Below are 21,721 nucleotides of genomic sequence, written 5' to 3' on the forward strand. Positions count from 1 at the left end.
GGAAAATTAACAAACAAACAGAGACGTAACAATACGCAGATTTTCGTTTTATCAGTAAATCAAAAGAGCACCACTTAAATAAGAGAATTTATGCATTATTTTATGAATATACGAAATATAAAAGGTAAAAAAAGTTACAACCCGGCTGCGGGGAAATAATTTTTCAATGCGTTCACAATGCTTTCTCTAAACTACACCAGAGTTCGCCGTAAGCCTTAGAGGTATTAGTACTTACTACTTCGTAGAAGACGAACATATGTTGACGACGAATGACGTGTTGTTTCATATTAACATAGTATCTGGTAATTGTTTTTATAATTAAATTATTAGTTGCTTGAGTTGTATTATCCTTAAATTTAAATCTTGAATAATTAACTTCATTTGGGCAAATATTAGCGTAGCATAAATAATTGTGAATGTCTTTATAGTAATACTAATAGTATATAATGTCACAGACTATTATCTCTTACTCAGTAAGACTGGAGTCTAGACTCAAGCTTAGAGACTTAACACTGTTTTAGTGTTTACAGTTACAAGTTACTTAGAGACAAACCTGGCCTAATGAATTTGAACAAGATTGAAGGGCTTTCTTTCACTTTCTTGTATCGATGTTTTTTGTCACCAATGAGTGAAATATTTTCAGATGATAAACTTTAACTTTAATAATAGTATTTCTGTTATGTAAATTTATTAATATATCCTTCCATATGTTATACTTATATAAGTTATAACATATAACTATATGATGATCAAATCCGTAACTAGGTAAGCACTGTTTTTGTTGTTCTTGCCTGAAAATTTTGCTTGCCAAATAAAGATGTATGGAAGTTGTAAATTATATTTTTAAACTTTTGGAACTAAGACGAGTGTGTGTTGATTAGTATCACAAGAAGAGTTAATTAACAAGAGCAGTTTTGTTTGGGTTGTAGAATGGAGTACTTTTCAAATTAGATTGGAATTCAAAATATATTTTTTATTTTGCTGTTTGTAAGTTTTCATTCTAAGATATTGTGATAATTGTTCTGTTTTCTACTTTTAGGTTTACAATTAACAGAGTATGGAAGTTTCTTTGATGAGCACTAAATATGTACACTTACACTTGCAGAAATTTAATTGTGTTTGTTTGGAAGTGGTATAACTTGCTTTGCATTTAACCTTTTAATTACTGCTTAGCAATGGTTTTTATACAATGTTATTTACAGCCATAGAACAAAAAGTGGATGGCAGAAAGCCAATCAGCTCCTCAAGGTTATCCATAAACCTCTCAATCAATGAAAAATATAATTCAAAAATAATAGCATTTATTACCCATAAATTCAATAATCTAAGCTTTGAAATAACTGTAGCTGACCACATTCATCACTTCTTTCAACCAAATTGTTTGTGGTTTCCTTGACATTGTTTTTGACAGGGTCCTTAATAACCTGTTGATAACACAATAATTTGAACCAAAATATTACAGTTCAATTAAATATTCCTGAGGTGCTCTGTGTCATTAGAAAATGAGGAACTTGACCCAAGTTTTTTGGTCAGTCTTAACTCTGAGTGTTGTAACAAGCAAGCTCATAAAATTACTCATTATGATGTAATATCTGAACCATGCTGGTAATGAAGTAATATAAAACTAAATTGGTAATTTGAGAGTTAAGAGGTTGTTTTTTTACATTTTTATATTGCAGAAGGGTAATCTTTATCACTCCTCAGTTAGAGAGCCACAAGAAAAACAACCACTATTTTATCACAGGTGATGGAAGGCAGAAAATATGTTTGTCAGGTATGCATTATTCCATTTAAGATACTGATATTCAAAATATTTGTGTATATTGTCTGTTTGAAAACTTCAGATGGATTAGAAAGTGTGATGTAGGTCCCAACCCAAAAGGGGGTTGCAAGACTATTGTAGGGGAAGTCAAAAGATAATAAAATGTATTGTGATTAGGGATATTTTAGAGTATGTACAGTAACTTGCTATCACTTTATGTGTGTGTGTGTGTGTGTGTGGGTAGGGGGGGGGCTCATAGCTCAAAATATTTTCAAAGGGGGACCCAGTAAAAATAATTTGAGAACCCCTGATGTAGGTGATAAATCAAAATAATGAAGGAAGAAATGGATGGTGGATTAAGTTGAAAGTTAGAGTAAATTAGATACAAAAAATGGGAGAGCTAGATAGGGAACCAAGTGGATGAAAGGTTTGGAATTAAATCATAAAAATGGGGACTAGATGAAGAAGTAAATTAAGAACTAAATGGGGGGGATACTAAATAAAGGAAAAAAAGTAAATTTTACCAAATGATGGATAAAGAGGACTAAATAGAAAAAAAAATATGTTTGAATCTAATTTCAAATTTCAGAAATTTGTTAGCTGTGGCAAAGCAGCTCATAGAACAGTGTGCTGCCTTCATAACATTTTTTAACCTTTGAATTATTCTAACATGGTATTAATCTTATTTGTTAACATTGTTTCGTTTTTGTTTGTTTTTCAAATTAATTTTGGTTTCATATCATAGACCACTTCTGAAGGTTTCATTTTATGCATTTTGCAAAAGAAATGTTTTTTGTCTAATATTTACTATTACTGATAAGGGTAGTAATGTTTTTATTTATGGCATAACGTGTTTGCAATTATATATAATTAAGTAGCTAGTTTAAGAAGCCTCTTAGCCAATGTATTTTGATTTTATGTATAAACATAAAAAGAATATTCAACAAAAATTTGTGTCATCAGAATATCTACCAAGTCCAAACAGAGTTAGGGTAGAGAAAATAAAAAATAAAATTTAAAGTTTTACTGAACAAAAATGTGTAATTTTCATTTAGGAGGTTTTTAGAATTCATATAAATGAATTCAGAAGAGATCTACGATATGAAAATTACTTTAAAAATAAAACAACGTAAATGTAAGTAGAGAGGTCAATACCATGCTAGAATAGTGCAGTGAAGTTATGAAAGTATCACATCCCTGTTTTTAGTACAATTGGGTGTTTGTAGGGGATGGGTACTAATTGATTAATGGGGCCGTCGATTAGTCAGTTAGCAAATACCACTAGTTTTCCAGCTCTGTGTGTCTATCACCCAGAATTTTTTACACTAGAATAATATAACTTTTACCCACAGTAATCCAAGTAGCGTAGATATTATTGGCAAGTGGAATTGTTTGAAGGATAAGTGTTTCCAGAATATCACTTGCAGTGAACACAGACAATTTATATTAACAACTGGTGAAAATAACTTTTAAACTTAATTCATTATGTAGTTTATAGCATGTAGAGATGGTAAGAGGGTATCTGGGACTGTTCGTCCATTATAAGGTCAATGATTAAATTCCAGTATTTAATTATAGAGTAGCTCAATAGTTGGCAATAGGTGCAGAGAACTAATGTCTTCTGTTTTGTCTATCACCTCAAAATTTTAGATGATTAATGAAGAAAGCTGTTGTGTAGCTTTGCTTAAAAATTCTAAAAACAACAACAACAGCTAAATCTTAACTACTATTAATAAGATACACCAATGTTCACAACAAGAATTCAAATTGAATCATGTAGTTAATTTTTTACTTCAAACTAATATGTTTTTGTGTAAATGAAACAAACATTTATTACATGTTGTCAAGAGTGCAATGTCACACTGTTGAAACATTGGTTTCTGGCAATGCAGTTCTTCTGTAATGGTTTTTTAGATAAATTTTAGTATTTGCTTTCATAGATGTTTTCTTTCTTGTTTATTCACTGAAACTTGAAACAAGATGGAAAGAACAACAAATAGACTGAAGAAACATATCTGCAGGTCAATGCCTGTGTAGAAATTTTACACATTGGGCTATTCTGAGGTACTCTAATTTAAGATTTGGTAGGTTCTGCAGAATAACAGGAGGTCTGCCAGAATTTTTTTATTATAGACCAAATCAGAATTTTTGAATCTCAACTAAGATCAAAGAAAAGAATGAGACTGGACACAAGGTAAAATACAGTGAAACAATCTCTCCAAATGACAATCAAAAGTGTAGCTTTGATCACTTTTACTGGAGAGAGTTCTCAGAAAAGAAGTGTGTTGAATCTTGTTAAATGCTATTCTTCTCAGAAAATGTGATATTGAAATGGGTGTTTGTCATTCCCATCCAAAAATAATGGAAGTTATATTCTTTTGATACCATGTGACTTGCCAGTGAAAAAGATCATTGTTCATTTTGATCTATGTTGATTTCCTTTACAGAAAACCTTCCCACAAGAAGGTACATGTGATATCCTTGTTGAATGACCTAGTTCAGTAGGTAACTAGGGCAAAAGGAACTTAGTCGCTTCTTTGGTTGACATTCTTTGTTAATAATGCGTACTCTGTATGTATGGAAATTCTTATATTATCTCTTTAAACCTGTAATTTTTCAAGCATTCTGCCATTGATCTGAAATTTGTTTCAAACAAATGACAATGCTTCAGAGAACTTCTAGTCTATGTATAAAAGGTTGAAAATAACATAGCTTGGATTAGTTTTAGCCAAAGAGACATAAATGTTATCAGATGCTGTTAACATCTGATGGGGTAATCAGGATTTTTGGCTGGACACTGGTAGAGTCCTTTCAGGTTTAAGGAGCTAAGTAAGGGAGTAGAAAACACCTAGTATGTCTGTATATCACAGTATCAACACATTTTAACATAGCAGTAAAAACTAGAACAAGCATATATGCAAATAACAGCATTATTGATAAATGTATGACGTGAGGTACTACTTGGGTCATTATTCAGTTCTCCCAGGAATTCTCCAGTGAACTACATATAGCTAACTTGCTTAACAAAAGTAACAGAAATAGAATGTACATATTGCAAGTGATTTAACATAGTTAAGATGTGAATTATACTGTTACCACTCAATTATGTAATAGTTGTTAATTGCTCAAGTTACTTGTAATATAAATTGAGTGATTTTTACTGTACAGTTATATTTAATGTTATCATTAAGTAGATTGGATGTTTACATTATTTCTTTTACTGAATAATCCACAAGAAGCTTCCCAACAATATACTTAACTTTAGATTGTGATGTCCAGATACACATTCTTAATATTATAATGTCTATCTATCTATCTATATTTAATGTTATACTGTGACATCTATATTTGTGTGTATAACCTTTTGCCACTGTACTTATGTATTTACTTAAACTGGTACTGTGATGTACTTATAAATATTTTGAACATCATGCAGTTACATCCACATATTTTAATGCTGTGCAGTTATGTCTCCTTACATATTTTCAATGTTACACAGTTACGTTCACATCCACATATTTTAACACCGTGCATTTATGTCCATATATACACATTTTAGCATTGTGCAGCTCATCCACCCTCTTAATGCTATACACTTTCATCAATAAGAGCATTCTTAACATTATAGAATACCATTTAACTATCTAGATAAAATATATTTGCAGATTAATATTAGCATTAACATTCTAGCAATTTAAATCTTTTTTAAACATTGTGCAGTGTTTTTAATTACTTATAGCCATTTTTAACTATCTTTGACTTGAATGATGCCCTGCATAGGTATATTGATCACCTTTGAAAATGTATATCTGTGAAAAAGTTTATAATGATATACTTGTAGAATCTCTGTGTAGATTTTGCATTCAGTTACAGACTACTGCTTGTAAGTGGTAGAAATAAGAGCATCACAGGCTCGTTCTTTGTTAATTGAAACTAAATTATGTCATAGTATCTCTCGTTTTATAACCTGAATATGTGTTTCAGTGCTGGTACCTGCATAAACCCATGTAAATTTGGCTTTAGAGCTTGTTATGAAAGTTTGTTTGATTACATTAATACTGAACTTTTATCCCATGGAAATAGTTAAATGTAAAATGAATAACATGACCAAATGTTTTGTATGTGAATCTTAGAATCAAAAATGCAAGCTTTCGGCTAAATGTAAGTTTACATTTAAAAAAAAGGACATTATTAAGATGGGCATTTGTTTCCAAACCTGTCAGTCCACCAAAATTAATTATTGAAATAAATATTTTGTTAAAGTATAATGGTAAAAATATAAAGTTTATCCCTCATGTGTGCGAGTTTAAAAGTTGAACTTAAATTTTGCAAAATAGTGTGCAAATTTTAATGTTAATAAGAACATATCATATAAAAGCAATATTTGAGATTTATTAATAGTGCTTAAGGTTATAATTTTTGAGATTTATTAATAATGCTTAAGGTTATAATTTTTGAGATTTATTTACTCAGCAACTTGACATTTTTACATTCATTATTTAGACCTAAATTCTGATCCTCGTCATTATTAGCATAAAAATAAATTAATGGATTAAGAGAACATTGGTTAAATAACCTTACTGTGTATTATATAAAATTATATATATATAAAAGTATCCAAACTAACAGCTAGACCAAAACCAGTACATGAGGAAGAAAAGAGGATTTAAAAAAAGAAAAATTGAGAAACAAGGACATTATGGGCATACAGATATATATTTGTACAAATAATTTCAATTGTAAATATGAAACTAGACATTAAAGTGTAAAAATAAACACATGGCTTACTGAGTGGATGTAGGGCTATATGTGATCTAGAGATCAGTGGGCTAGACAGTGAATCTGAGAGTCCATGGTTCTTGTCCCATTGCCATACAATAATGCTATGAAGTCTGAGACCATGAGTACATTACAAAATTCACAGGCAAATTCCACTGTTTGATTAGAGCAACTCAAGAATTGATAGTGAGTGCTTTTGAGTAGCTGCATTGCCTCTTATCAGTCAGTTCAAAATTAGAGATGATTAGTGCAACAAATAGTCCTTGTTTAACTTTGTTCAATATCCAAAAATAAACAAGTTAGTGAATGTTTTGTTATTTATTGATGTAATTCAACTCTCTTGTAAGTTATCTCCTCCAATAAACAAGTTAGTGAATGTTTAAAGTTGTTAATTATTGATGTAATTCAACTCTTTTTTAAGTTATCTCCTCCAATAAACAAGTTAGTGAATGTTTAAAGTTGTTAATTATTGATGTAATTCAACTCTCTTTCAAGTTATCTTCTCCATTTTGATTTGCAACTATCTCAAAATTAGTCAAATGTTTTAATCATGAGCCAGTTCGTGTGATCAACTACATTTAAATTAACAAAATAGTGCAGTTTGTTTGTTGTTAACTTTATACATAATTTTGCTTTATAATCAATATAAGTATTATTTTAACAGTCAAATTATTTAGTTATTTTCATTCAGATCTTACTTTATAAGTGTTTAAACTGCAAATCTCAAATTTCAGTTGCCATAAAAATAATGATGAACCATTACTTCTGATACAGTACTTCCCTCCGCTCACAAAATTAGCTTTTGTTGTTCATTGCTGTTCTATTTGTGAACTTTTTTGATTATGCATGTCACAAGTCTTCTGCACCCCCTATTGAAATGAAATGATTCCAATGTGTGTGTCTCATGCAAACTATCATGTGCCACTTCTCCACCAATAGGAGAATAGTACACTCATGTGATGCATGTGGTTCCCTCTATGCACCTCTACTGAATTATCACTTATTGTTTAGCAGCACTTGCACTCAGACATGTTTTTTTTTTTCATCTTGATTAGTGTTTGAGATTGAATTAGTTCTCGATGTGGTTTAATTTCACATACTCAGTTCTTTTTTTAAAGCATTTAGGTTCAATTACCCTTCTTTTAGTTGCATTTATTTTTTCCTTCAAATGCTTTTGTCGACTTATACAACATGAATTCCAAAGTAAATGTCACCACTTCAGGTGTCTCACATTCAATAGGCACTTTACCACAAGCTGCAGGTGCTGGCGAGCCATCAGGAGATTTGTCTACGTTTATTCGCAGGGAGATTAAAACATTATATGGGTCAACCTTTATCTCCAGATTGCCTGTATGGCTTTGCAATCTGTGAGGTTTTCATCACATCGATGCATTTGCCACCACCTTAAGTATCCAGTTACCCATCTTTTGGCCCCCAGTACCTCATCCCTTCAGATGCCTTCAGCCAGGATTGGTCACACAAATTCCAATATGTTTATCCTCCTATCTGATTATTTCATGGGGTAATTTCTGTTACCCATGCCACTCTGTGCTGGGTCCTTCTCATTGCTCCATACTGGCTGGCTCAACCTTATTGCCCAACCTCCTTCATCAACCCCAGTCACTGGTTCTGCATCCCACACTTTACGTCCTCCATCTTTGCATCTGGTTTTTGTCCGGTCCTTGGTAAGGAGATCTGGTTTATCCTGTTATGTAGCTTTTTATTTGGTTCAATCCATCCGCCCTTCCTTCATGGAAGTGTATCAGCAAAAGTGGAAAGACTTTTGCACATAGGCCCAGGTTTGGGGATTTTCTGCTGTTCGTCCTTCTGTTATTGGTATCCCCAAGTTTCTCATGTGGCTTTTTGACCTGGGGTTTTCAGTCTTCTTGATTTCAGGTTATTGGGCAATTTATTCCATACCTTTAATCTTTCCCATTAATGCATAGTTTTTCTCTCACCCGTCCTTACCATGTTAATCAGTTCCTTCCAGATTCGTCAACATGCTCTTCCAGATTGGGATGTTAATGTGGTCCTCCATTCCCTTACTTTACTTCCTTTTGAACCTATTTCCTTGTGATCTTTGTTTCACCTGTCTCTTAAAGCATATTTCCTTCTCCTTTTGGCCTGTGGTTGTCGGCAGTCTGGCTTGTTAGCCATAGATGTTACACACACACTTTACCACCATACTTATCTTCTTCTTTATCTAGTGGCTTGTTAGGGTAACTACTCCTTTTCACCTATTTCCCTTCCCTATTTCTCATCTCTACCCATGTCCTGATATGGATAGAATTTATGTCCTGTGCATGCCCTTTGTTGTTATATTGCCTGCATGGCTTCCTTTCATGGTCTCCATTCCCATCTCTTTGTCCTGTAGTAACCCTCATCATCCAGAAATCTCTCCCCTTTTACCCTCACCAATTGGATTTGTCGTTTGATCCAGTTGGTTTATTCCTCCTTGTCCCCTTCCCACCGTACTTTGTTCTGTGTTACCTCTCATCAAATCTGACATCTAATCTTTTCCCTTGCTTCTCGTCTTTGTTGGCCTTAGGAGGAAATCCTATAATCAGGCATATGGACCAACCTTAACATGCTCATCTCCCATTACTTACATCATATCTCAGTTTCGTCTTCTTCGGGTTTTTGCCTTCTTCTTGTAGTTGTACTTCAGATTTTGGTGTGACTCTGAATACTTTTTTCTTTCAGCGGCCCATTCTTCATACTTCCATTAAATGGATCTCACTCTGTGGCGAGTAGTGCCTGACCAGGTATTCTTTAACTCTAAATCTGCACTGTACTCCATGTTGACTAGAGCTTCCCTTTCATTTCACCAGATTGCTTGTAGGTGAATAATTTCACGATACTTGCTTCATAAATTGACCCACCCCGGACCGTATCACGCATGTACTTGATGGGTAAAGCAGATCCCATGCCGTGATTGAATAAATCAGTATGGTCTGCCTTTCAAAATGGGGTTTCATGATCACCCATTGCATTTTCTGGGATGTCGATGTTCCTCTGGGCTTTCCAATGCATTTCAGCCCCATTTTCTTCTAGAAGAGTATGGGAGTCCTTACCACTTACCAGTTCCAAGCCATTGGTGTGGTTGACCATGGAGGCACCCTGCTGGATGAGCTCCATATAAGATGGCTATAATCATTCAGTTCAGAGTAGGGCAGTAGTGTTCTGTCAGTGTAGATGACATAATAGCCTCCAATTTGTGATTAACCATACAGCAGAGTTAGATGTCAAATTGTGGTTCACCCCCTTGATTGGGAGCCCTCATCCTACCCTTGTGTGTATGTCGGTACCTCGCGAGCTAGTTTTGGATTTTGAGGGAACCGATCAACACAGTTCCTCACATAGATTTAGGGTTGTCTATCTTCCTCCCTCGATTTCCTCCTTCTGCATTTGATACCGGATGTCAAATTCCCAGATCTATAGCTCAGAACTAATCCAGTATAATCCTACCCTTGCGCAGATGTTGGTACCCCGTGAGGAGGTTCTGGAGGTAGTTGACTTACCGAGTACAGTCCACCATGCACTAGCCACTCTACACCATGGGACATATCCTCGTTTACCCATTTTTCTTATTGTGGGATTGAGTTATTATATCCCTCCTATTTCTGATAGGTACTTCCCTCAACACACACTTCCCACCCTTACTCCCAACTCAATTCCGGTACTTCCATCATCTGCAAAACTGCAAAGTGATAATTTGATAAAGCCGCATAGTAGAGAAGTGGCACATGATGATCTGTATGAGAGAGACACATTGGAATCATTTGATGGCATGTGTAATAAGAAGTTTGCACATAGAGGGCAGCAATGGATGAGAATAGCTAATCTTGTAAACAGAGAGAAGTACACATCAGAAATACAATTTCAGTATAGGAAAATTATAACATTTGAATTTCTTGATCATGTTCATTGTTTAAAGTAGGGAACAAACAGTTATTGATTATACTGAATAAAAATGATAATGAACCATTATGTTTGAGTTTCTTGATCATGTTCATTGTTTAAACTAGGGAACAAACAGTTATTAATTAGACTGAATAAAAATGATAATGAGCCATTATGTTTGAGTTTCTTGATCATGTTCATATTTAAACTAGGGAACAAAGTTATTAATTAGACTGAATAAAAATGATAATGAACCATTATGTATGAGTTTCTTGATCATGTTCATTGTTTAAACTAGGGAACAAACAGTTATTAATTAGACTGAATAAAAATGATAATGAACCATTATGCTTGAGTTTCTTGATCATGTTCATTGTTTAAACTTAGGAGCCAACACTCATTAATTAAGACTGAAAGACTATGAAATAAGGTTCATGTGAATACTGTTTTTATTGTTGCATTTCTCTGATTTTCATTGTTCAGTCATGAAGTTAGGATGTATAATATAGTAACATTACCTCTGTTTGTTTATTAGGAGTGTGGCTGCTTCTGTGAAAGTTGTGTAAATAATAACAGGTAAGTAATCAAACCATTTATTTTTCTTTAATTTTGATAGTAGGAAATTTAAAAAAACTGATCTCAAAATATTTAGTTATTTGAGATAATTATTAAGCATCTAAAGTTTAACAATACTAACTGGGGTGCTTGAGTGTACTAATGTGATATGCTGGCATATCATATGTTTACTACCTGCTTTTTTTAATATAAAAAGTTTTAAAAATCTTTATTTGGTTAATTTCTGTGTAGTTTTGGCATAAACATGTGATCCACAAAACTACTGAAGTTGTCTTGTTCCAGTTGCCTTCTTGTCTTTGTTCTCTATTGCAGATAATATCTACTCTGCCTGAGGGGATGTTGTGGTACATCTACATTAAAAGGGTCAACTACAACGTCCTTTGCTGGCTGAGTGGATGGTGTTTGTATGTCACAGCAAACTTATGCTGTGGTAGAATGACAAGTCATGTGACGATGCCCTTGCAAGAGAAAGGATACAAGCTTTCTTGCATGAACAAAGCATCTATTCTTTCTCAGTCCTACTTGGTTTTCATCGTGACTAGTTCGGCAGAGATTCATCTTGAGGGACGTAAAGCTGACGATCTATTCACTGATCCAGTAGGGGCAGTCATCCACTTGTCTAAGCAGGTAAGCAAACTTGTTTTTTGTTTTTTTTGGTTCTTCTTGTGGCTAACCAAAGATTATTTTCATTTCCATCAAATATGTCCAATATTATTTCTCACTGGATGTAAAACTCAGTCGAGTTTTCAGATTCAGATTACTCTGCAAGTTTCATATTTGGTCCTCCCATTAGTAAGCAGACCTGTCTGATACTTGTGTGGAAATTTGTTTATCTGAAAATACCATGCTAATAATTCTTATGACAATGCAAAAATTTAGTTACTCAGGTTGCACAGTTTTTTGGTGGAAAAAGTAACTATTGGTAGTTTGATGCAGTAACTGTTGGTGGTTAGATGCAGTACAAAAGTAACTGTTGGTGGTTAGATGCAGTACAAAAGTAACTGTTGGTGGTTAGATGCAGTACAAAAGTAACTGTTGGTGGTTAGATGCAGTACAAAAGTAACTGTTGGTGGTTAGATGCAGTAACTATTGGTGGTTAGATGCAGTACAAAAGTAGCTATTGGTGGTTAGTTGCAGTACAAATGTAGCTATTGGTGGTTAGTTGCAGTACAAAAGTAACTATTAGTGGTTAGTTGCCGTATCTTACTATAATGGAGCAATGGCATGGCCATATATACATCTATACATGTTTGTGTCCAAAATAATACATACAATGGTGCCTTCTGTTGTGCTAAAATACAACAAGATTTCAATGTCAGAAGTGGTGATTGAGGCTTATGAAATGTGTTGCACGTGTAGTGTTAGGATTATGTCATACACAACTCACTGCATCAAAAGTATTCAATGTACAGAACTCAATATTTTCATATATTTTACTGATATAAACTGTAATGTTATTGAAAAAAATAATAAAGTTTTTTTTAAGAACTCCAGTTTTTAATACTACATTTCAAAATATCAATAATGATATAATCAAACCCTCACGTACAGTCTCATAGAAAGTCATGTTCTTGTTGTGAGGAGAGTACTTTTACTTAAAATTGTTTTCTGTTGTAAAGAAATGGTTGTTGCACATACCACAGTTATTTTTTTTAATTGTCTGAATCTTGAATACCCAAAGTGTGAGAATATTTTATGGATTTGTGTTTTTGATGCCATTCAATAGATGGTACCACATTTCATAAGCCCCAGTCAGATACTGATCTTTGTTAGTTTTACTTTATGTTGAATATACAAGACTGTTTAGTGGAGGTATTATTAATTTATTTATTTTGTGAGTTAATATTTCGTGGTAGTTTAGTTTTTTTTTCATAACCTGATAGTAAAAAGCTTTTATTTTAAAGGCAATAGTTATGACAAGTTTGGGTATGTAACTCGGTAAGAGTCATACATTGTGTTTGTAATTCATTGATTTTAAGGCTATTGTACGTTGTGTTTGCAACTCATAGATGTCAAGACTATAAAAATTTCTAGAGGCCTCAGGACAAATGTATAAATAGCAGCAGCAAAACGAGCTGAGATAAAGAAAAAGTAAAGTCAAGTGAAAGAGAAGTTCAGTCAGAGAAAAGTTAGAAAACATGATGTTAGCCATTGTGGGAGTGAATAGCCTTAATGGCTAATATGTTAAAGTGAGATTAACAGTTTGATAGAGATAAGGATAATAATTTGTCTTGCCAAAGGGTGTTCAAAACTAATTGAACCCACCTGTGTGGACTTTGACGGAAAGAAGACAATTATTGGAAGTTCTTGATACAACTGTGGTAACTCACGAAACAACGTAAGTGAATTATTCACCAATACTATTGTGATAAAAGTAGAGAAAAATAGTTTGGCTTTTGTGGACTTTTGACAAGAAGAGGAGAACTGTATAGTGTTTAAAATACAACTGTGATCTCCATAGTGTAAAGAATTTTTGTATGTTTATCTTGTTTTGAATATATTATTTTAAAACAAGAGGATTGTGTACTGTTTGTTTATTGTTTAAATTTATTGCCAACAAATCAGACACCTACTGTAGAAGAATCCTTAACACCCACTCATATATATATATACTTAAAAATGACATTTTAGCATCCATGACAGGATTGTACAGTGGTAAATATCAGTATAAAAAAAAGACATGGATACAACAGTGAGAATAAGTAGGCCTATATTTGCACAACTGTAGTAGTAGTGAAATTAGTGTGGAGATTACAATCATGCCATATAACCATGTCAAATTTTGATAAATGGATAGAAAGAGGAGAGTTTCTCGGGTTAAAAGACAATTAACTATGAGAGTTTGTTAAATAACAACAAGAACTAGAGAGAGAAGAGTGTAAACAGAGAAGAGAGGAAGATAGACTAAAAGAAGTAAAGATAAAGACTGAAAGAAGAAAAGGAAAGAGAAGAGAATGAGAGAAAGGAGACACTGGAAATAAAATGAGAATACAAATTGAGATTGCCAATCTTACTCAATAGAAAGAAAAAGGACCCAAGAATGACAATAGAGTCAGGCCACCCAACCCAAGCTGCCCAAGTTTGATGAACATAAAGATGACATGGATGCTTTCTTGGAGAGATATAAAAAGATTTGCCCAAAGTCAGAACTGGGACAGAGGTGACTGGGCAGTCTGTCTGAGCCCACATCTCACAGAAAAAGGCCTACAAGTATATGCAGGCATGACATCAGAAGATGCCATGGACTATGACAAATTAAAAGTGGCTTAGCTGAAATGATATGAACTTACTGAAGAAGTTTTCACCAGAAGTTCAGAGAAGTCAAACCTGACACTGGAGAAACTGTATTTCAATTTGTGGCACGTCTACAGCAATACTTCACCAGGTGGACTGACATGGCCAAATGTGAAAATAGTTTTGAGGGACTGGCAGATCTACTAATATGAGAACAGTTGATGATCACATGTTCCACTGATATATCATTGTTCCTAAAGGAGAGAGCACCAAAAAATGTAGACAAGATGATCAAGTCCATTACCAGCAAGCAACAGCAAAAATCTCGACATACAGCAGCTGGAACTATTTACAAAGATAGTGCTGGCAAGAAATGTGAAGAGTGACTGACACCATGGATGTTGCTCTCAGAAGAAACAGAATCAAGAAAACACATCAGATTCACCACAAGAAGGAAGTGTCAATTCCATGATTGATCAATGTACAACAAATTGTTGGCTCAAGTTAGCAAATGGATCAACAGTGCCAGTAGTGATCGGAACATGCTACAAATATCATAATATGCCAATATATGAAGGCTATGTTGGAGACAAGAAAGTGAAGGTTCTACGAGACACTGGGTGCAGTAGTGCAGCAGTGAGAACCAGTCTAGTATCCAATGATCAGATGACAGGCAAGGTACACTGGTGTTTGCTAATTGATGGGACAGTGAGAAATTTTCCCATAGCAAAAATAAAGGTGGATACTCCATATTATGTAGGAGACCTAGAGGCCATGTGTATCAAGGAAGCTATATAGGACTTGGTGATAGGAAACATACCAAGTAGAAAAAATTTGAAGTAAGTGAAGAAAAAAGACCCTTCACCACATAAACCTTGGGACAGTGCCCGAGAGAAAGTTGAGCACAAGAGTAAGAGGAAAGAGACTTACAAAACAGAGGACCAGAAAGAAATATTGAACTGGACCTATCAAAGCAGTCCTACTATGGAGGCCAAACCCAAAGATAGTCAGAAACACTTCTATAAAAAGAAAGCCAAGGGTCGACATTTCAGAGTTGGACATAAGGTTTTAATTCTGCTACCCACAGCCAACAACAAACTCGCCTGGCAGTGGAAAGGACCTTTCAGGGTACGGGAAGTGGTCAGAAGAAATCACTATAAAGTGAAAGTTGATGGAACAACCAAGGTCTACAATACCAATCTGTTGAAGAGGTACTTCGAGGGGGAAGAAGACCTAACAGATGCATTTATTGAGGTACAGATGGACATGGCAGGTGTGGTTGTCATAGAAGCAGAATCTGAAGACAATGACTTTAATATAGAAGATAAAGACCTACTAGGCCTAAGACTAATGGGTGGAGATGAGACGTACAAAGACGTCAACATAAATGGAGAACTGACTGGTAAGAAGAAGAAAGAGGAACAAAATCTACTGACTCAATATACAGATAGATTAGGAAATACAGATCCCAGACAACACAAGATCAAGATGAAGACAAGAAGTCAAAGTGAAGCTCTATTGGAGACCCTATGCTAGGAGAGACAAACAAAAAATGTTGGTGTAGACTATATGAGAAGACTTAGTATATGATCTAAGAACAGTCTTTGTATATTGTGTAAAAAAATATATTGTAAATATTTTTCTTGAAGAGGGGTTTATTGTTGGATATACAAAACTGTTTAGTGGAGGTGTTATTAATTTATTTATTTTGTGAGTTAATATTTCATGATTGTTAGGTTTTTTCATAACACGAATTAAAAGCAATTATTTAAAGGTGACAGCTATGACGAGTTTGGTTACATAACTTGGTAAGAGTCACACGTTGTGTTTGTAATTCATTAATGTCAAGGCCATTATACGTTGTGTTTGCAAGTCATTGATGTGATTTCTAGAGGCCTCAGTGACAAACATATAAATAGCAGCAACAAAACTAGCAGGAGCGGAGAAAAAAGAAAGTGAAAAGAAGTTCAGTCAGTTGGAAAGTTGGAAAACGTGAAGTTTGCCATCATGGGAGTGAATAGCCTTAAAGGTTGATAGTTAAAGTGAGATTAACAGTTTGATAGAGATAAGGAGAACAATTTGTCTTGTTAAAGGGGGTTCTAAATTAATTGAACCCACCTGTGTGGACTTTGATGGAAAGACAATTATTGGAAGTTCATGATACAACTGTGGTAACCCAAGAGACAATGTAAGTGAATTATTCACCAATACTATTGTGATAAAAGTAGAAAAAAAATATTTTGACTTGTCAACTGGATTCTAAAGCAACTGAATTACCTAAGTGAACTTTTGACAAGAAGATGAGAACTGTATAGTGCTTAAGATACAACTGTGATCTCCATAGTGTAAAGAATTTTTGTACATACATTTATATTGTTTTGAATATATTATTTTAAAACAAGTGGAGTGCATACTATCTGTTTATTGTTTGAATTTATTGCCAACAAGTCGCATACAGCCACTCATATATATACTTAAAACTTTGACATTTTACATAATCTGTGGTGAGTTAGAGATCACAATTATCAGTTTCTGAAAGAATTAGCAAATTAGAAACAGCTAGCATTGTTTTTCAGCTGTTCAAGATTAACATAAAATATTGAAAACGTACTCCTACTGCAACTTTGTATAATTAGTTTGTTTTATTTCAACTGATATTCACCATACTTTTGGGGAACACTTCTCAAATACTATTAAATTTGAAATTTTATGAAACATTAACACCTGTTGTCCTTATGTCACAGTATACACCTACACCAAGAAATAGAAAACTTAAAATGCCAGTTGGTTGAGAGGGAGAACCACATTGTTCAAATGGACACCAACGTTATCCACCATGCCCAGAGGTTTCCCAAAGGAGAGAATGCAGCCCTTCGCCAGGAACTTCTTTTATGGCAAGAAAAATACCAAAGGTATAAAAGCTAAACATTTGAAGAAGGAGGTTTGAAATGTTTAAAATCTGGTGGTTTGTATAAGCTAATAAGCCTAATTGTTGTATAGTTTTTTATAGCTAAAGAAGTAATATTCATTTTGAATATTTTTTATGTTAACCTTTGCAGTACAGCTTTAAGACTTGGCATACTTGAAATATCTTCAAATAAGATAACAGCGTTGGTTTAAAATCTAGATTCTTAATAATGCATGAGCCCCAAAAATTTAAATACTAATTCCATTAATATTGCAGTTAAACTCTCTAATTAGTGCTGGTTATTTTGTCCAATTGTTTTGGTCATTCCTTTACCTCAAGTGTTGTAAAAGTCAAAAATATAAAATCACTCAATATGATATGGTGTATAAAAACAATTTGAGAGTTAAGTAGTTAAACTTAGTAATGATTGAGCACATTTTCCATAGGGGATCAGTAATGAAATAAATATCAATGTTTGTAAGTTGACAGACTGCATGGCAAAGACATTGCTAGGTACTGGCACATGAAGTCTATGTCCTGATTCTATTTGGCAGTGCCCCAAATCTCTAGTTGTCATCTTGAAAAATGAGAATAGAAAACCATGATTGATATCATATTGAAACACTGAAAATTTTAGTGCCTATGGTCCGCAGCCCACGAACCTGTTAAGCACCTAGCGACACCTCTGCTGCATGGGTAACTAACAAAAAGTTTATTTATGTTTGTTTTTTGTTTTTTTTATTATTTTACAGGCTGCATGAGAGTCACAAGAAGCTTCAGAAAGTAAACCAAGGACTTGAAGACAAACTTTTAAAAATTGTGAGTATAAATTTGTTGGTTGAGAGAAATAGCATCTTTCAGTAATATAATTATAATTATTTTTTTTGACAATAAATAATTGGTTATTTGAAAAAGTATTAATCTCACATGATTTATTTCTTATTCTGGAAATGCTTTATTTGTTATGAAGTAATACTCCATTAATTTTGTTGTTGTTGTTGTTTTGCAGGTGGATAAATATGAAACTGAAAAAGCTGTATTAACAAGAGATCTTTCTGACATCACAACAAAATTAGTTGAAGCTAGATTCAGTATCACTGAATTAGAAGAAGAAAGTGTAAGCTTTTTAAAGTAATTTATTGGGCTGTTATAGCCAACAGAATCTGCTAAAAGTAAAAAATCAACAGCCTCTGTGTTTTATCATATATAATATGTTTCTTGCATTTCCAGTTTAGATATTTTCCTTTTAATGATTCCTTCAGAAACCTGTATAGTAAGCAGTATATAACTATAATTTTAAAAAGAGGTTATTACTCATTTCTACTATGGTAGTAACTATTACAGATTAAAATAGTTGAGGTTACAACGTGTGTTCTTCCTTTCAGGAGCACTATAGGAATGACTGTAACATTGCTATTCAACTCCTCCAGTGTAAACCTTCACACTTTGTTTCTCATAAATATAGCTCGGTAAAGTATTTTTTGTCTTTCTACATTTTTATTACTCCCAAGAACATTCTTATTATAACACTTTTTCATGACTAAAAAGTTAGTGTTTTTTTATGTATCGTGATTTTCTATTTATGTGCTATATGCGTTTCTTTCCCTATATATATATATCAGTATATAAAAGAAGTAATGGCTAATGTTATTTAATTTGGTAAGCAGAATATGAAATAAGTTGAAATTCAAATTTATCAACATACCTACGAATAATACAGAGTATTCTTAAGTATGCACAAATTGGGAAGGGAGAATTTACTGTTGTTGGGCGATACTACCTAAAAAGGTACCAGTTTGAAGCCTGAGTGATCACTGAGTTTAAAACTTGCATCAATTCACAATTAGTTGTTTTTATTTTGGATTTTAATTTTTTAAATATTTTTGTGTTCAAAGTATTTATGTATACATTTGGATAAAATCACTTAACTCAAACATACCTAAAGCAGATTTTATCTGACTTTATCATTTTTTCTGATGAGATTTCTAGGCTCATTATAGTTAGGACCAATATGTGGTTGAGGCTTAATGAACCAAAAACAACCAATCTGAAAGAGTTTGGTGTAATTTGATTGTAATAGCTTTGCTGAATAAACAGTTTAAAATATGTTCTGCAATTTTTAATATTGCGTGTAGTTTCAACAGCAGTTTTATAAAAGCAAAAGCTATGAAAACAGAAAAAAGCCAACTCTGAGAAACACAGCAAAGTTTATTGTGAAACATGTTTTTATTGCCAATTTGAAGTTTTATTGAACCTGGACCATTTCCACACAATGTAAACTGTGGATTTTAATGAATGTTCAACTTCCATCCCTTACAGATTCCTTTAGATTTACAAGAACGAGTCAAATCTCATCTAAATAACAGGACTAAAAAAGAAACACAGAATAATAATCCAGAAGTGGGTACTATTCGTATTCCCATTCCAACATTTCCACCAACTGCCATGGTGTATTCAGTTAGCAAAATCTCTAATGTTGGATCTGTGAAACAGAATGGCAGCTCACAAGCTTCACAGAGGATGTCAAAGAGTCCTCCAGACTGTGTATCAGCAGCCATAATAGCTAAAGTTCTAGCAGAGCGTACGAAAGAAAGGAATGCCAAGAAACAAGTCATTTGTATGGCTTGTAAATGTGAAAAACAAAATGTGTATTACCACAATAAAGAAACCCAAACTAAGTGGTCATCCAAAATTGTTTCCTGCTTGTCTTGTGGGAATCAACCCATTTGTGTCCACTCTTGTGCAAGGAAAGAGTCTTCCTCGAGTACAGACTCCCATTGGTGTGAGCTGCATGCTGACCCTATAGGTGATACCAAAACTAACAAATAAATATCCTAATAACTTATAATGTAGGTGCTGACCATAAATTACAGTATTGATATAGTCTCAGATGTTCCAAGATGTGCCTGAAATATATTAGGTGTGTGTGTGTCAGTAGGGAAAAAAACAAAGTTTAATTTTAGCAATTTTGTGTGTAGTGTGTGTACTATATTGAAAACTTATTATTTTACTTCTTGAAATACCCTGTAAGATTCCTTCACATTTATGTAAGAGTTTGGGTTTTTTTCCTATAAAATTATAATTAAAATAAAAGAAACATATATTTTTTTAGCAAATCTGACATTTTTCACATATTTAGTAAAGCAGTTCACTGAGTGTTGTAAACAACTGGTTTTATCCTGTAATACTCTGATAATTGACAAAGAAATTTTACTATTGTGTAAAAATTAGTGGGAAAGAGGAGTATGAACTTTTTTTTTTGATGAATTTACATACATTTCCCTATCTCTCATGAAGCTTTGTATGTCTAGCTGCAGTGGTTAAAAATACTAACATTACCTATTTTTTTCAAAAAAAGAAAACTTAGTCAATATTAAAAACATAGTAATACCAAAAAACATCTTTAATATGGACGTTTTGGAATTTCATTAAATTCCATCGTCAGTGTTAATAAATATAAACACTGTATCTTTAAAATAATAATAAATATTAAATAGAATCCAGAATTGATTACATTAATGACAGCAGGGAAGAATTAATGTTGTTATTGTTGGGTGGTCACTGAAAATGGAGAGGCTTTCTTTAATAAAGAATTTGTAATCTGTGATTCTGGAGTCGAGAACTTTAAAGTTTTCTAGAAGTATGGGGTGGTTGTTATTCTCACTGTGTAATCAGACTCAGGTGGATTACTTAGCTTACATCCGCTTCTAGCTGAAATTCCTATGTACATAGTGTGCACATGTTTGTAGATGACGTGTAGTTTTACCAATATGGGTAGCTTTACAGCTACCACAAGTCTTTTTATATAGAACCCATAAACACATAGGAAGTGGTAGAGTGTCTTTGGTTTTAAACATACTTTTAATCCTAAATGTTGATGTAAGTACTAAACATTACTTAATTTGTAGGTAATATGTTTTGAATAATTTTTGAATTTGATATTTGAGTTTAAAACTTTGTTTGCCAATGAAAGGAAGGATAGGAACTAGTGGATATTTTAAGATAGTGTGTGATTTTTGGTAGATTCTATTTTATTTGTTAAATGTTTTCATGTGATGGAGTGTAAGAAATTAAGGGGATAACTGTTACTTTGTAATATGTTATGAATTTTTCAAATTTTTGAATGAAGACGGTAGTTTAGAACAAGGTTATGTTTGAAGGAGTCTCGTGTGAAACTGTCAAAACGAGTGTATAAGCCAATAAATGATTTCTTACGGTAAACATATGTGGCAAAGAGATTATTATTTTAAAGATCCAGTGTTTGTACTTATATTTAAGCCTTTCTCCATGATAGTTTCTCTTAATAATGTTCTTTATTAAACATTAATATTGTTGCATATTTGGTCATTTGTTAATTTCCGGTATAAATTCTTCCCGAGGAACTTCAGCAATACAAGTCCTTTTTTAAATAAAACTGGTTTATTCTTTCTCAGTTCAACTTTGCAATACACAGAATTTTGATAGTCACTTTAACTTAAACACACGCTATAATTCGTAAAGATTCACGCACTTTACTTATGGTCACTACTGCTCACTTGACTCAGTTATCTGTCTATCTG

At 33.3% G+C, this 21,721-nt stretch overlaps 1 protein-coding gene across 5 annotated transcripts; it reads left to right on the forward strand.

Moving 5' to 3' along the window:
* The first annotated feature begins 223 nt into the window (after positions 1-223).
* Positions 224-20,678, forward strand: LOC106474360 (tight junction-associated protein 1-like). Of its 5 annotated transcripts, none has more exons than XM_013935053.2 (8): positions 224-302; positions 1,680-1,774; positions 10,980-11,020; positions 16,999-17,166; positions 17,915-17,981; positions 18,172-18,279; positions 18,548-18,631; positions 19,482-20,678. In XM_013935053.2, exons 2-8 carry the CDS (start codon positions 1,748-1,750, stop codon positions 19,989-19,991), a joined length of 1,005 nt encoding a protein of 334 aa, XP_013790507.1. In that variant the 5' UTR covers positions 224-302; positions 1,680-1,747; the 3' UTR covers positions 19,992-20,678. The 5 variants fall into 5 exon arrangements, with proteins under 5 accessions (XP_013790507.1, XP_022258378.1, XP_022258379.1 ...); XM_022402671.1 differs by lacking the exon at positions 224-302 and adding an exon at positions 11,333-11,647 and having other exon boundaries at positions 1,727-1,774; XM_022402673.1 differs by lacking the exon at positions 224-302 and adding an exon at positions 4,210-4,263 and having other exon boundaries at positions 1,745-1,774.
* The last annotated feature ends 1,043 nt before the right edge of the window (positions 20,679-21,721 follow it).

Source organism: Limulus polyphemus, unplaced genomic scaffold, assembly GCF_000517525.1.
Source record: "Limulus polyphemus unplaced genomic scaffold, Limulus_polyphemus-2.1.2 Scaffold7118, whole genome shotgun sequence".
Taxonomy (NCBI): domain Eukaryota; kingdom Metazoa; phylum Arthropoda; class Merostomata; order Xiphosura; family Limulidae; genus Limulus; species Limulus polyphemus.

Bases quoted from the DNA above. Each gene is read 5' to 3' on its own strand.
- LOC106474360 (XM_013935053.2), top strand. From the start codon at position 1,748: ATGGAAGGCAGAAAATATGTTTGTCAG. The intron at 1,775-10,979 runs GTATGCATTATT...TTTGTTTATTAG, and splicing joins GCAGAAAATATGTTTGTCAG to GAGTGTGGCTGCTTCTGTGA. The intron at 18,632-19,481 runs GTAAAGTATTTT...CATCCCTTACAG, and splicing joins TTTCTCATAAATATAGCTCG to ATTCCTTTAGATTTACAAGA.